Source organism: Patella vulgata, chromosome 3 (genome assembly GCF_932274485.2).
Source record: "Patella vulgata chromosome 3, xgPatVulg1.2, whole genome shotgun sequence".
Classification (NCBI taxonomy): domain Eukaryota; kingdom Metazoa; phylum Mollusca; class Gastropoda; family Patellidae; genus Patella; species Patella vulgata.
Window position 1 is genome coordinate 57,198,987 of NC_065881.2, and position 16,520 is coordinate 57,215,506.

The 16,520-nt window shown below is 35.9% G+C and overlaps 1 protein-coding gene across 2 annotated transcripts; it reads left to right on the plus strand.

The window, feature by feature from the left end:
• Positions 1-6,156: 6,156 nt before the first annotated feature.
• On the plus strand, positions 6,157-16,372 carry LOC126814630 (hydroxylysine kinase). Of its 2 annotated transcripts, XM_050539912.2 has the most exons (6): positions 6,157-6,418; positions 7,433-7,664; positions 12,897-13,019; positions 13,875-14,005; positions 14,777-14,942; positions 15,593-16,372. In XM_050539912.2, exons 1-6 carry the CDS (start codon positions 6,383-6,385, stop codon positions 16,060-16,062), a joined length of 1,158 nt encoding a protein of 385 aa, XP_050395869.1. In that variant the 5' UTR covers positions 6,157-6,382; the 3' UTR covers positions 16,063-16,372. The 2 variants fall into 2 exon arrangements, with proteins under 2 accessions (XP_050395869.1, XP_050395871.1); XM_050539914.2 differs by lacking the exon at positions 7,433-7,664 and having other exon boundaries at positions 6,158-6,418.
• Positions 16,373-16,520: the final 148 nt, after the last annotated feature.

A 16,520-nucleotide genomic window follows, 5' to 3' on the forward strand; every position in this document is an offset into this window, starting at 1 on the left:
AGTTGTGTTTTAAATTATTTCAAATAATTTTGAAATTGATTTTAGCAATGGCGATTTTGCTGCTGGTGGGCGTATTAGTAGGGTCTTCAAATATGTTTGTTTCTATTTCCAGGAGATTATATTCAACATATTGTTAGGTTATTTACATATTTACCTGGCGATGTATTGTTAAATTATCCATTTACTCACAGTCTTCTACTTAAAACTGGAAGATTCGTCGCCCAAGTGACCAACGCCCTCCAGGTATCTCTTTCGAATATTGCAAATTATTACCAAAGTTTTGTTTCGCTGGTTCTTTCTTTTTGTTTTTCAAGCCTGGATCCCGCTTGGCATTGGTAGCTCTGTTGGCTGATAAGTTAATTATTCCTAGTCATTCGGATGGGACGAAACATGACGTGTATTCATTGGCGCTCATAAAAGAGCCCTAGCCAGTTGGTAACTTCGCCACCAAATCAATGTACGATTTTTATACTGACCAAATAATCAATTTTGGTATTCACTATCCCATTGCAATTATGCCAGTGGTCACCAGCAGGTAGACGTCTCTTTTAGTGCTAAATTTTTCCTGGTAATTGTCATTGACCAAAACTGGTAAATTTCTTAGAACCCTTATTCTTAAATCCCTCGGGCAGGGGTGTGGGCTTTTTAAAAGATTTACCTAATGCGTAGGTGTGTGTTGAAGCAACGAGAGTTTTGTGTAGCCTAGGCGCATAAGAAATTTGGTGGCGAGAGTTAATTAATAGGTTAACATACTCAAATGAATTACATCTGTAAGCTTATCTGCGGATGGCCCCGCCCATATCTTTGGTTCTAAAGCATTTTGACCTATATCGTTGTAGGGATTTCAACACGACTTCTTTACAAACTATGATATCAAATGGTGTCTTGGAAACGTGCCTTTACTAAAAGATTATGTGTTCGTATTAAAACCTGTGGACCAAAAAATTGTGAATGATGTAATAGAGGCTTTTGAAAGTCAAATTAATCCAGCAAATTTCTCTAAAAGTAAGCAAATAACATATTAATGTTTTCTATTATAATAACCAAAACATTCGATAATTCAATAGGTAGTCCTGTGGTTGAAGGTGGGGGGGGGGGGGGGCATGCGAGCTGTTTATTTATGATGAGTTTAACTTATGAATTATGAATATGTTCCGACTGCTGCAAGAGTTGAAAGCTATCGAGGTCAATTTTGTGCCGTATTTGTTTAGCATCGTGTTATGGCGCTACCGTAGTACGTCGCCGTTTGTAGTAGATGATCTTCTGATGGCTGCTTGTAGAATCCTGCCCCATTCTTGGGAACCCTAGGTGGTGTTTGAGAGATCAGGGCAGAGGGCTGGCTATTCGAGCACTAACGATGTAGACAGTCCTTGAGGGTAAAAAATAAAACAAAACAAAAAACATTTTACCTCAGCTTCATGGAATGGTGTTTAACGTCTTCCTTTTCTGCACCGGCTAATGGAGACAGGCACACACCTATGGGACCTCGTTTTTTTCTTCCATACGAACGACTAGATGCCGTTCCCTGCTAGGCTTTCTCAGCCAGCATCGGGGTCGAACACTATTCTTCCTGGCTAGTGAGTCAGCTTGTTCCTCAAAGTGCCCCCGTGCTTCCCCATTGATTTGATTTAAGTTATACAAGGAGATATGAATGGGTTAAATATACACATAGTATTAAATATTTCTTATAGGATGTATTCATGGTGATATGAATGAGATAAATATATTTCTTATATTTTATAATATCATGGTGATATGAATGAGATAAATATATTTCTTATATTTTATATACATGGTTATATGAATGAGTTAAATATATGTTTTATAGGTTATAGATATGGTGATATGAATGAGTTAATATCTGTTTCATAGTTTGTGTAGAAGGTGATATGAAGTAGTTAAATATATGTTTTATAGTTTGTATACGTGGTGATATGAATGAGTTAAATATATGTTTAATAGGTTGTATACATAATGATATAAATGAGTTAAATGTATGTTTTAAAGGTCGTATACATGGGGAAATGAATGAGTTAAATATATGTTTAAAAGTTTGTATACGTGGTGATATGAATGGGTTAAATATATGTCATAGGTAACATGCATGGTGATATAGATGAATTAAATATACAATTTTATAGGTTGTATACATGGTGATATGAATGAGTCAAATATATTGGCAGCACCAGAAGATGGACAGGGTGATATGCCGATGGAGTGTAAATTAACTGGTTTGATAGATTTCCAAGATACAACTTATTCTTGTACCATCTATGATTTAGCTATTAATATGACGCACCTGATGATTTTTACCAATCTTATTAATCAGCTAGATGTACCTGGTCATATTTTAGCTGGATATTTAAGTCTTCGTCAAATTACAGAGGAAGAATTCAGCTCTTTGAAAGTTTTGTTGGCTGGACGATTGTGTCAGTCGTTGGTATATGGCGCCCATTCCTATTATTTAGATCCCACCAATGACTACGTTCTACAATCAGCGGAAAGAGGATGGCCTTTGCTTTACAAATTTTGGGCAGAACCGAAAGAAAAATTAGAAATTAGATGGAAAAGTATAATTGGAAGTTATCAGCCGAGTAAGGGTTGCTTCACAAAGTTTGGGAAGAACAAACGAAAAAGTTAGAAGTTGGATGGAAAAGCATAATTGGAATTATCAGCCTCACAAATAAACTATAGTCGAAGGACAAGTTTTAAGTAAAAACTATCTTTTGATTTAGTACTCCTATAATTAGTATATACTTTAGTTCTGCATGTATCAGCAATGGGAAGATCTCTATTTTAAACACACATAAATGACATGGTGAATTTTATAAACAGTGAAGCTGTAGTCCCCCGCTGCAATCCTAAAATAAATAGATGACACATATTAATTAATTGTACATTTATCTTTTTGAAAAGTATTGGACAATCAAACTGATTATTTATACTTAGTTATACTTAGTCTAAGCAGAAAATGTTCACGATCGAACTCAGTCATTGTTTTGAAGGACCTGGTAGTGAAACTCTACACTAAGTTTGATCACTCTCCATAAGTTAGAATTAATGTCATTTTGTCCTAAAGCGTCGACCAATGAAATTGCTTAGTTCGGCTTAGCTTTAATGTAAAATGTTAATCATTGAACACAGTCAAGACATTCACCTAATGAACATCTATGCCAATTTTAAACATTCCAATTTATGTTCCAAAGACTTGACCAATCAAATTGCTTATAGCTACTTCGTCTAAGCAGAAAGTTTTCATCATCAAACTTAGTCAGGGTATTGATATAATGAATCTGAACTCTGAGTTTCATCACTCTCACAAATTAGTACCAAAATTATCGCGTTCCAAAGTCCCAACCAATCAAATTGATTATCTGTGCATAGCCTTAGTGGAAATATGCAGGATCGAACACTGTCAAGGCATTCGCCTATTAGACACCTACACCAAGTTTGAACATTCTACCCCAAGTTCCAAAGTCTCGACTAATCAGTCTGAAGTCTCTAATTAGCCTAAGCAGAAAAATCTCACCATCGAACTTAGTCTAGGTATTGGTGAAATGAAACTACAAGTATATACAAAGTTTCATCACTCTCGCCTAATTAGATCCAAACTTATCGTGTCCCAAAGCATCAACCAATCAAATTGCTAATCCCTGCTTAGCCTAAGCAGAAAAAAGCTCATTATCGACCTTAGTCAAGGTATTGGTGTAATGAAACTCTACACCAAGTTTCGTCACTCTCGCTTACTTAGAACTAAAGTTATCGTGTGCCAAAGCATCAACCAATCAAATTGATTATCTATGATTAACCTAAGCAGAAAATGCTCATCTTTGAACTTCATCAAGGCATTCGCCTAATATACACCTACACTAAGTTTAAACACTCTAAATCAATCTGAAGGAGAGTTATTGTGTCCCAAAAAGTGGGACAGGCAGACAGACGGATGGATGGACGGACGGAGGTAGTGACACATCATTTATTTGGCTGCCGTGACGAAGGATAATGACAAAGATGGTCGCAGTGTCACATTTTGTATTTAGTTGCCGTACCATATCAGTCTTAGACGGCTTGGTTAAAAAGGATATACCGACTTTTGTGAATAATAAAGGCATGTTTGATTGTCGCGGTAGCCGCGGCTACTCGAGGAATAAGGCACCGAGACATTCCATAACCCGCAGGTCCCGGTTCCTATCCCATTTTTTACCAAGAAAATTCTTCAGAATTTTTGGGCATTAGCTTTCCCTTGCCAGTTAATATTCATATTTTATTGTCCCCTGCCTTTCGAAGAAAGCAGGGGACTTAAAATTGGTCTATCCGCCCGTCCATCCAGACCTTCCTATGTGACACTGTCTTCAAAAGATTAATGTGAGACTTTCTTGCGATTATTAGTTTCTTCTTACTAGAACTCCGATATATATTTTGACTTCACTATGAACTCCACGTCGTATAGTTCTAAATATTTGTTTATACATGAAATAATGTAATACAAAAGCCAGAAACAACTTTAATATTACAAATATATCCATAAGTCTAAACATCAGCAAAAACGCTAAATAATGTCTCCTCACAGCCGCTTGCCCGAGCCGAAAGGTGTGGGGAGCAACTCTTAGATCCCACCCCCAACCCTCACCCATTGTGTCACAATGATGCCTGGGGACATTTTACTAGATTGGTCATTTTCGAAGTTCGGCGTAATAATATGGAAACGACCTGCTTATTTTTCGTAACTAATGTGGATTGCCAAATATTTTGACGTCAATAACACTGTTTCCAGGTAACCCAATAAACCATGTTCCTGAAGCAACAACGACCGCGAGTTTTACAACATCTAGACGTTGCTAGAATAATCTGCAATTCCCGAACTTATAGCTACGTTATCTCCCTTTAACGTAGACACGTGACCAATAGCGTCTAATCAGAGGTTGTGACACAAACACATTCAAATCAAACATGGCGACCTCCACGGAAAAATCGACATTAAACGAACCTTGAACTTTGCAACTCGATTATCAAAGGCAGACATTTTAGCTGGAAAGCGCGAGACTTGGTATTGGTGATGATCGGAGAATCCGATAGGCCCTCAGCTGGGTCGGTAGCCAATCGAGATTAGTGCCGAAATATGCAGGGTATTGCGTGAAGGGCTTGATAAGATGTAGGGAGTTAAAGCGAGATCAAACCTTCTATTGAAATGCCAATCAATCAACAATATTATTTTCAATAATATAAGTCCATCCAGACCTCCTATATGCATGTAGGCAATTGTTTTAAATAATTATAATATTCTATGTGTGTATAGTATCACAATACTAACTTCAACCTTATAGGAATGCGACTTTTCCATTGATTGAAAGCTAACGCTAAAATTTGTAGTAAAATCTCAATTCTGAGCCAATGAAAATGATGAATTATTAGAATACCATTGAAAAGATCGTGGTCCTGACAATTCAGATTGAAGGGACTTTTAAACTTACATTCTTCTTAATTAGCACCCATGAATTTTATAAAAGCAAGAAACATACATATCATTATTTATCAATCACAAACAGACAGTTCTAAAAATAAGAACACATTTTTCCATGGCTTGTACAAGCCCCCCCCCCCCCCAACAGGACATAAAAGCAACAAATGACTTAAGGTAACACGAACCTGTTTGCCTTCTTTCAACAACCATATTGTGACAATTTATTTCACGCTATTCTCATCAAAATTCGAATGTTTGATTTTAAACAAGACATTCACTCAGCACTAGCTTATCCGAAAGGAATATGTGAATAAAGATCCTTTCTGCCTTCATGAAATCTGATCTCTATTGCGAGATGTATCGCTGCCTGTCTATCCTTGGGTTGGTTGTTTGAAAAGCAGAGCCAGGCACAATGATATATACCGGGGCGCGGAACAGTCAGAACTGTTATGTGTTTAAACATACTGTTACATACTATTCCATTAAAAATTATCCGTGGACAGCTTAATTGACCAAGTTGAAATTTGCAGATAAGCTACCAAGTTGAAATTTCAAATTACAAAGTTGAAATTTCCAGATATCAAGCGTAAATATCTAGATTTAACATGCTCCTATTTAGATTAAGTAAAATGTCGAGTCGACAAACAGTAAGTTTTACTCTATTGACCGGGCTTGTTTAATCGAGGCTGAATATAAGTGGTAGCGTTATCAGCAGGGCAGTTTAGGTACGACAGCTGTAACCAGAGTTTAGGTTCAATATCCCCTTTACGTATATTATTTACGACGTTGACCTTTGATTCAAACCAAACATGTAGTTGTGCTTCGTGAGAATACCATGAGTCTGTTGACCAAATTAAATTAACGAGTGAACAATTTACTCGAGCTACATTCCACGTCGGAAAGGTGTGAAAAACAAACAGAATGGAGAGCAAGGACAACGAAGGGATGACCCAGAAAGTATGTAGTGTTTTATAGATTTATGTTTGCTTTTACACGACTATGTGATCAATTGCTGCTGGAAACTATATATGGAAAGAAATAAACTTCTGTTTACCAGATGTCAAATAATTAACATTAGCCTACATATACACATCTAGAGTATAACTCATTGAATTCTGGATGAATTGTTCGGCATTTGATACGAGTTTCAATGTTTTCACTTATCTGAGGAACCACAGTGGTTCAGTGAGTAAGACGCTGGCTAGCTAACCAGAATATCTCTGGTTCGATCGCTCCCGTTGTTTCCCGTAAAAGAGCCTTGGATTTTCCGACGCGGTTTCATTTCCCCCTTGTCGGTGGTGTAGGACGGGTGTCTAGTCGTTCAGGTGGTACGAAAAACTGGGGTCCTATGTACACATTGTCATGCACGTAAAAGAACCTTTGACAGTTGTAATTCGAAATAAGTGTAGGCCGTCGCGTCGCTCTCCGGGCAAAATTTCCCCGATAGCACATACAGGTAAATAAATTACGGGTTAATATATAGTTTAATTAATGTCTTACAATAACATACACAGGCCCGTAGCCAGAGGGAGGCAAGGGGGGGGGGGGGCATTCCCGAAAAAATGTTTTGCCCCCCTGAAAAAAAATTGCCGACCATAGCTCTAAAATACCTACTGTAGACTGTGCCAGGTGTGCCCCCCCCCCCCCTAAAAACTCCACTGCCCCTCCAAAGCTAGCAAGCTGGCTACGGGCCTGAACATACACCTTCCCAGGCAGAATACAGCAATGATGAAGCAAAACCCGAAATATAAGCAGTGTCTATATAATAAAACTATGTTTCCATTATTCCCTGACATGGGTGTATTGCAAATGATGCAAAGTATATGAAGAAAAACACCAACAGCATGTCGTAGGCACCCGTCGGGTTACATAGTCTAGGGCTTCTTTTCAGGTTTAAATGCGACTGAATGAAATTCAATGATGACCTTATGTATAATTGTTGCTTGTGTTGTCGTATTTAACTCTCAATAGGTAGGAGAGGTGATAAAACCAATCGTACCTGAAGGAACTGTTGAAGAGTTATTAGAAAGAGTTTATGGTTTGAAAGTTGTAAAGGTGAAATCATTAAATAGCTATGACGATTGCAATTACGCTATTACTGTTGATGAAAATTACGACAACAAATATATCAAACAACTATGGCCACATGGTTATCTCTTGAAGATCATTAATACCATGGATTCCAAACGACCAAAGATGCATGGTAAGAATTTAGATAGGCGAAAAGGGTAGGAATGGAATTAAAACAGGTTCTACTTCATCGGTATTAACCCTATTAAAGTCTCTCCCTGGTCGTCATTTAAGGTGTGTTTAATCCCCTGCAAACTGTAATATTGAAAAATGTTGGGTCTCTAAAAGTAATATCGGCCCAACAATGATTCAATTTGGTCCAGCATTTACAAAGATATGATCGGCACCCTCTGCAGTGGCGCCTGCAATCTTCTCAAATATTTATGGGCTACTTTTCAAGCCGATTGAATTCAATCGGAGAGATTACGTATCGTTGATGTTAATCAATACGAGTATGATTTATCGTGGATTAATCGCCCTTGTTTAACTTTGTTAAACCTCGTGGACGCTCGATTGACGAAAGTTATCATACGATATGTATGAAATTTATATGCATCATTCAAATTAGTAAGGGGGTTTGATGGCCGAATGGTTAAGCACGTGCGTGCCTGTCATTGAGTGAACTGGCGTGGTTTCGAATCCCCGGTTGTACGTGACAAGGAGTAGGGTCGCCCTACTCCCAACGAATTATTGAAATAAAATCAAACCATATGTTAGTCCCGAAATGACCTAGTTTGTGTAGAGTGGACGTTAAACCCCATTTCTCTCTCTCTCTCTCTCTCTCTCTTAAATTTTTAAAATGAATTTCAGCCAATTACTTCTAAGAGTTATGGCCCTTATTTTACTTTGAACCCTATGAACGTTTGAATGACAAATGTTATCATCCGATCTGTATAAAAATTTTTATGCATTATTTAAATTAGAAAAAGTCTGTCGAATTTCAACAATTTCCGTAAATTACTTCAAGAGTTAAGCCCTTTGTTTCAGTTTGTAGAGCTTTGTGAACCCTCAAACGAATCTGATCTATAAGAAATTGCCTTGTAATGCCTTCCAATTACTGACAAAATGTGCGAAAACCCTTTTCGCCCGCTCGGAAGATTTAGCTGCTGTGGGCGTACGTTTCGTTACCTGACAACATCCCTTAACACATTATAATAGTACATGTACTTAAATAATTAACATAAAAATATATGAAAATATTGAGTTGTTATAGCTAATGACTAAGAATTGAACATAACTATTATTAAAAAAGTAAAAATATTTATGATCATAGTGTCACAGGATGGTCGGGCGTGACCGTTTTGGGGAATGAACAAGACTAAATACAAAACTAAGAATTCGGTTTATATAATACAAGATTACAATACAAGAATTCTTTTTAAGTACGCGCACTGGATAAATTATGGAGTTGCTGCCGTTAAGGTCCAGTAATCGGCAATACCATATATCGATACCATTCATCAACAATACCATACATCGACGATACCAGTTACCGCCGACAACTCATAGACGATACCATGTATAGAACCAGCGGCTGCCAGGCAGGATACGCTCACATTTTGCAAGAGATGGATAGAGAACAAGCTAAATAGTAAAAACAAACAGGATTTTTTGTACAATCTGGGGCAATAATCCAGAAAGTTATGGTCTGAAATGCGCAAATGTCAAAAGGGACTGAGATCTTTGGGATATAAAGATATGTTTTAAGTTTCATCTAAATCGGATAAAAATTGTGACCTCTAGAGGGTCCACAACCTTCGTATTACATACTTCTACACAAGAGATGGATAGAGAACAAGCTAAATACAAAAACGATTTTTTGTACAATCAGAGACCATAATCCAGAAAGTTATGGTCTAAAATATCAAAAGGGACTGAAGATATGTCTTAAGTTTCATCATAACCTTTGTATTACATACTTATACTTCATTTCGATTTTCCCGAAATTCATTCGAATTCAACCTTCATTATGGTGGAATGGTGATATATCTAAACGGTTTTTAAAATCGAAAAACAAAATTGTGACCTCAAGAGAATCCACGACCAGTCAGGGGGCCATAATCCAGGAAGTTACGTTCGGATATGTGTGATTATCAAAAGGAACCAAGATCTTTATGATAAAAACATATATTTAAAGTTTCATCCAAATCGGATCCACAACCTTGATATACCATATTTTTACAATATTTACGACCATTATGTCCGTCAGTTTTTGTCCGATTTTCACGAAATCATTAGTGTATAACTGTGATATATTCACACTTTTTTTTATAAATCGGATAAAAATTGTGCCACTTTAGTGACCACAAGCTCAAAACGCGATTTTTCGTACAATCAAGGGCCATAATTCAGGAAGTTACGATCCGATATGCGTGAATATCGACATTCGAACTCAACCATCATTAGTGTATAACTGTGAAATATTCACACGTTTTTTTTTTTTAAATCGGATAGGGACACAAGCTCAAAACGCGATTTTTCGTACAATCAACCTTGATATACCAGATGTTCACACTATTTACGTACAAGGGGCGGCCATTATGTCCGTCAGTTTTTGTCCGATTTTCACGAAATTCGAACTCAACCATCATTAGCGTATAACTGATATATTCACACGTTGTTTTTTTTTTAAATCAGATAGGGACACAAACTAAATACGCGATCAGACCCTCTGATGACGTCACAACAGGTTTAAGGACTCTACAAAGAAAAAGGACAAATTCGTTCTGTTAACATTTTATTCACTTATTGTACAATGTTGTCAAACGATTCGGACGACGCGCTTTGTCAAGCCCAGATTACTTAGTTTCTTCATCTGACCATCAAGAACTTGTCTGAAACTCAAATTCTGGATTGTGTAGTATATCCACATCAGCATCAATTTTATTCGTAATCCATAAATGTGAAACTGTTCCCATAACTAAATACGGAATTCGGTGGGTAATATTCATTATTTTATTTTGCTTACTTCCAAGACGAATCTAGACTCGAATTTTGTCTAATGGTTTGGATTGTTCGTACTTAGTTTTATTTTATTTATATCTTATATACTCATATCTTCCAGCGCACACAGGATTTTTCGCGCCACTATCGTGTTTATTATTCCGCCACACTTACCAACTGTTAAAAATGTTCACAGCCCACTGATTTTTGCGCAGGCATTGTTGGCACATTCACTGACATCTTGTCACTCGAAATTGAAAAGCGTGTATCATTTGTATCTTCCTCACAATCCGAAATATCGGAGTTTATTTTATGATCAGTAGTGGAATACCGCGCTTTATCAGTGAAATAAAAGTGTTATTCCACTGGCTAGCAGTAGTCCATGTTGTTTTTACCTAAAATGGTTGTAAAATCATAAAATAAATAGAACATTTGTCGTTTTGTCGTGAATAACATATTTTATTTCATCTCTAAGCAAGAAAACGTTTATATTTTCACTCATGCTACGCATTCGTGAAAATATAAGTTTTCTTGCTTCTCGATGAAATAAAATATGTTATTCACTCTAAAACGACAAATATCCTCTATACATTAAATCCGTGTTAAATATTTTCTGCATAAATTCTGCACTTGTCAGAATCTACGTTTTCTTTTTCATCCATATTTCATCCATACTGACTTGCGCCCATCAGTCATTGCACAAAATGAATGTCTGTTTGTGAACACGTGGTTACTAAAATGACGTCGGTGTGTAAGACAAATATTACCCTAATACCCGCGGTTGATATGTGAAATAAGCCACGGCCTCCGGCCTTGGGTTATTGCACATATCAACCCTCGGTTAGGTCATATTTATCTCGTATGCACGCGCATTGAAGGGTAGACAGTTTGGACAAGCCTGAATATATTACAGGTAAATAGTTTGGGCGACTTACGCAACAAAGTTTGGGCCACCGATAATTATGACTAAAATGAAATACGACCGTGGCAGATAAATGAAATGAAATGAAATGGAGTTTAACGTCCTACTGTTCTGCTCCTAACCTGGGCTAATGAAGACGGGCATACGCCATACAGTGTGCTATGAGGGAAATTTTGCCCGGACAGCGGCACTGCGGCCTACTCTTATATCGAATTCCAACTGCCAAGCATTCAGTCTCGCATATTCTTAATGCTTTAGTTATTTGTTTAAAGACTTTTTGAAACCTAATTTAAATTAATATAACTTGTAATGGACTACCATTAGACTTTAAGAAGAACTGAACCATGTAAAAGTATGTAAATTAACAATTGGTACCAGTCGGCTGATACACCATGGTAATGATTGAAAGTAGCATTAATATACACCGTCTATTGAGTTATAAAACGTTGTTGATGTTACAATCTGAAAATGTAAATATAGAATTAAGTTATGCAAGTATGGTACAATGGTATTTTTTTAAGGATGTCTACTAAACGTAGTAGAAATTCAGTTATGAACAGCATAAATATGTAGTGTGTAGTAAATAAAAGAGGTTTTGTCAAGGCATGTTTGAACTGTGTGCAAAATTTAATCATATTCAAAAACAAATTCTGATAACAGCTTCACTATATAACTAAATGCATACCATATCATTTCCAAGCAGATATTACAGGTAAAATATATCACCCAATTTGTCTGTGTGGTATATTTATTGTGAAAATAAATATGAATGTACATGTATAAAAATATCGCTTTTTATGTGGGTCTTAAAGATAACAGGCTTCTCAAAATACAATTGGATAATTCAGCTTCCACAATCGAGTAAATGACCCTTGAACAAAGGATATGTGCTGGTTATGAAACTTTCTCGATTTATACCATTGGCCCTATATATTTCATTTGTATACGCCCACATAGAAATGTGGTCGTATATTGCCGTCGCCCCCGTCCGTACGTCCGTCGTCAACACTTTCTTGCGAACTCTCTACAGACTACATTTATCATCTGATTGTTTTCAAACTAATTATATGTTGTTTACATCAGTGAGATGAAGAATCCTACTTAATGTCAATAATTTACGTTAATTTCTTCTGGAGTTATGGCCCTTGTTTAATTTGTTGAAAAAATTGTGAACGCTCTAACGACAAAAGTTATGATCCGATCTGCATGAAATTGATATGCGTCATTAACAAAAAGAATCTTACTGAATTTCAGCAATTTCCGATTCATTTTGTAAATTAGTAAATGGAAAAAGCCTGTGCAGAGTTAAGTTCTTGTTCCAGTTGGTAGAACCTCGTGAACCCTCAAACGACGAAAATTATAATAGTATTTGCATGAAATTATCTTTATGGAATTGTAAAATCATGAAGTATTAAAAGATGCTTGCTTTCACGTACTTTCATTGGATGAAGCAATGTTTCTTTATGTCAACCATTTGAAAATTTATATTTTTCTATGTAGAAGCTCACAATTTGGTGATGGATCATCTAAGAAATGGGGGAGTGCCTACACAAGAATCTGTACCAGATAAAAATGGAGAAGTGATGAGTTACCAGAAGATCTATAAAAGCAAAGAACAAAATAGTAATATCTTCGTATTTGTAGTTATTTTAATATCTGACTGGCTTGCAGAAAAGAATATTTATCCAGAGGTGGATACCTATGCACTGGCAACCATAAACTATTCATTCTAAACTATTTAATAATGCGAAAAGGCCCAATGAAATAATCTGTGATCTTTTCCTCGGAATGTCCTATACTGTACTCAACTGATCGATGCAACTACGCTCACAGTATAATTTATATTGTATTTAACATTCACTTTAGCCATTAACATGTTTATATCGCGACCTTTGAAAACTGTACTCGCCGAAGGATTATGAGGTACATACGCACGCCTGGTGTTTATATTGGATAGTTCTGCATTAAAAGTGTACTTAAAAAATTATCGGTGTTGAAAATAAAGTGTACTCACGTGAATACACTGCGCAATCGGCGTTTCGTACATGGATCGTCCTAATAAATACAATTCGTCAATACATAAATAATTGTCATTAAATAAAAAAAAGTGCACACTGCGTAATCGGCGTTACGCACATGGATCGTCCTAATAAATACAATTTGTCAATACATATTGTCATTAAATAAAAATAATAAGACTTAAAATTGTTCATTAAATAATAAGTTTTAAAAAATGCCCCCACCCACCCCCAAAACACATAGGCTAGATACCATCTTGGCCTCGATGTTCATCGATAGAAATTGGTTATCCTTCAGATATCAACAGTCGAAAACAAAATCTCTTGATTCAATAGACGGGAAATCAACACGATCTTAAGTGAGCTTAATCGATTTTAATTATTTTTGAACCGGTGTTTTTTTTATTGTGTATTGTTTGGAAAACGTATGAGCGTCTAATGTTTTGTTTTTGTTTTCCAGGTGATTACATTCAACATATTGTTAGATTATTAACCTATTTACCAGGAGATGTATTGTTAAATTATCCATTTACTTCCAATCTTCTATATGAAAATGGAAAATTTGTTGCGCAAATAGCCAACGCCTTTAAGGTATCACTTTCTAATACCGCTTGCTCCTAATTTTGTCAAGCTAATTTCGTTTTGGCGTTTGTAAACATTAAGTTTGCATTGGCTAGTTAATCAATTTCGATTTTAAAATGATATATTATATTCGCGAAACTTGAGCATCTCAATAATTATCCCTTAGGTAAAATGTCCTTTTTATGCACCAAAACCGAAATGTGTTCCTATGTGTTGTCATGAACTGTCTGAAGACGTTTTATAGGCTAAAGTTGTCATCCTATGGAGTAAATTTGTTCCGGACAGCGATTTTTCCGCCATCTCTTTGTCGAATCCAAACTGTCAGTGGTTATTTTACGTGCACACAATCTGATTAAAATACAAATCTATATTTCGTTTCTTTTTATAATTTCGATGGCCTACACTACATGAAGATCTGGCCAGTTGTACTGGGAGGTCCCGTCAGCGTTGACGTTTCTAGGGGTTTACCCACAGTTCCGCAGAATACGCCAAGAACTCGCCGTAACAGTCCGTTTCATTGGCTAATTCCTCTCATCAACTAGACGCCTATTATATAACAACTCTTCCAGATCCTTGTGTAGTAAAGACAAGTAAAACGATATTTTGAACTACAAAAAAAACAAACTAAATAGGATCTGTGTTTTAATCTTGATTAACGTGCACACAACGTGCCATCAGAACGACTAGACACTGTTCCAAGTCAGGTCCGCGTCCTTCACTTCTGTTCTTTAAATGCCATGCCTGTTACATCTTACCATATTAATATATTTTATTTTGCAGGGATTCCAACACGATTTCTTTAAGAATTTTGATAGCAAGTGGAATCTGGGAAATATACCGATGTTAAAAGAATATGTGTTCGTTTTAAAGCCTGAAGATCGGAAGGTTGTAAATGAAGTAATTGAAGCATTTGAAAATGAAATAAATCCAGCAAATCTCACTAAAAGTAAGAACATAGCATGTTCAACACCACCATAACAAATTATATTTAAAGGCCTGCGTACACAAATGAATATATAGTGTAGGTTACAAGTTGATATGAGTAAAGTTTATCTACATAATATCGGATTAAATTTTGTAGTTAAATTTATTTGTCATAGATTATCCACATGATGATATCGGTGTATCGAGTTGAATATATTTGATGTGGGTTACAAATATGTGCTAATTTGAATGCGTAACGATATTTCATTTCATTTGTAGGTGTTGGTGTGAATGAGTTAAATATATTGGTCATGGGTTACATACATACTGATATAAATAAGTTTAATATATTTCTTATAGGTTACATACGACGTACATAGTGTATGAAAGCGCTAAATATATTTCTTAATAGGTTTTTTTATACATAAATATAAATGAGTTAAATACATTTCTTATAGGTTATAATATGCATGGTGATATGAATGATTCTTTCAGTTTATATACATGGTGATATGAATGAGTTAGATAAAATCTTATAGTTTATATACATGGTGATATGAATGGCTTAAATATAATTTTATAGATTTATATACATAGTGATATGAATGACTTAAATGTATTTCTTATAGTTATATGTATAATGAGATGAATGAGTTAAATATAATTTTATAGGTTGTATACATGGTGATCTGAATGAGTTAAATATATTGGCAGCACCAGCAGATGGACAGGGTGATATACCGATGGAATGTAAGCGTTACAAATTTACTGGTTTGATAGATTTCCAAGATACAACTTATTCTTGTGCCATCTATGACTTAGCTATTAATGTGGCCTACCTGATGATATTTACCAATCTTATTAATCAGCTAGATGTACCTGGTCATATTTTAGCTGGATATTTAAGTCTTCAACAACTTACAGAGGAAGAATTCAGCTCTTTGAAAGTTTTGTTGGCTGGACGATTGTGTCAGTCGCTGGTATATGGCGCTCACACTTATTACTTAGATCCCACCAATGACTACGTTTTACACACAGCCAAAACAGGGTGGACTTTGCTTCACAAATTTTGGGCGGAACCGAAAGATAAATTAGAAAGTAGATGGAAAAGTATAACTGAAAGTTATCAGCTTCAAAAATAATCTTATGTCTGTTGATGGTCTTAAAGACATGTTCCTCGAGGTAAATTAGATCACGCATTCGACACCCTAAAACTTATTTTATTTAAAATTATGATGTTACTACGGCCAGGAAAATGAACCCATAGACCTGGAATGTTTATTGAGTCTGCGGTAATAGAATAATAATAATATTTCAACGAGCAATTTCAAAACAGCGCCAAGATCGGTAATAGGTCGTGTCGGCTATATGACTTTGTATCGTAAACATGTGTAAAATGGTGCAATACCAATTGTAATATGAATTCTAAAAAAAAAACCCGAATGACGTATTTGCCGCTTGTTTTTAATGTGTTTTATATATTCATTGTCTTTATTTTGTTCTCAAATTGATAGTGCCTCTTTAACTTACTTCTCTCCATTCCGAATTTATGAAAGCCCGTGTGGGATACTACATATAAATATAACTTTGTTACATACCA

Excerpts from the sequence above, each read along its gene's own strand:
- LOC126814630 (XM_050539912.2), top strand. The coding sequence starts at position 6,383 with ATGGAGAGCAAGGACAACGAAGGGATGACCCAGAAA. Across the intron at positions 13,020-13,874 it reads TAAAAGCAAAGAACAAAATA|GTGATTACATTCAACATATT; the intron begins GTAATATCTTCG and ends TTTGTTTTCCAG. Across the intron at positions 14,943-15,592 it reads TCCAGCAAATCTCACTAAAA|GTTGTATACATGGTGATCTG; the intron begins GTAAGAACATAG and ends ATAATTTTATAG.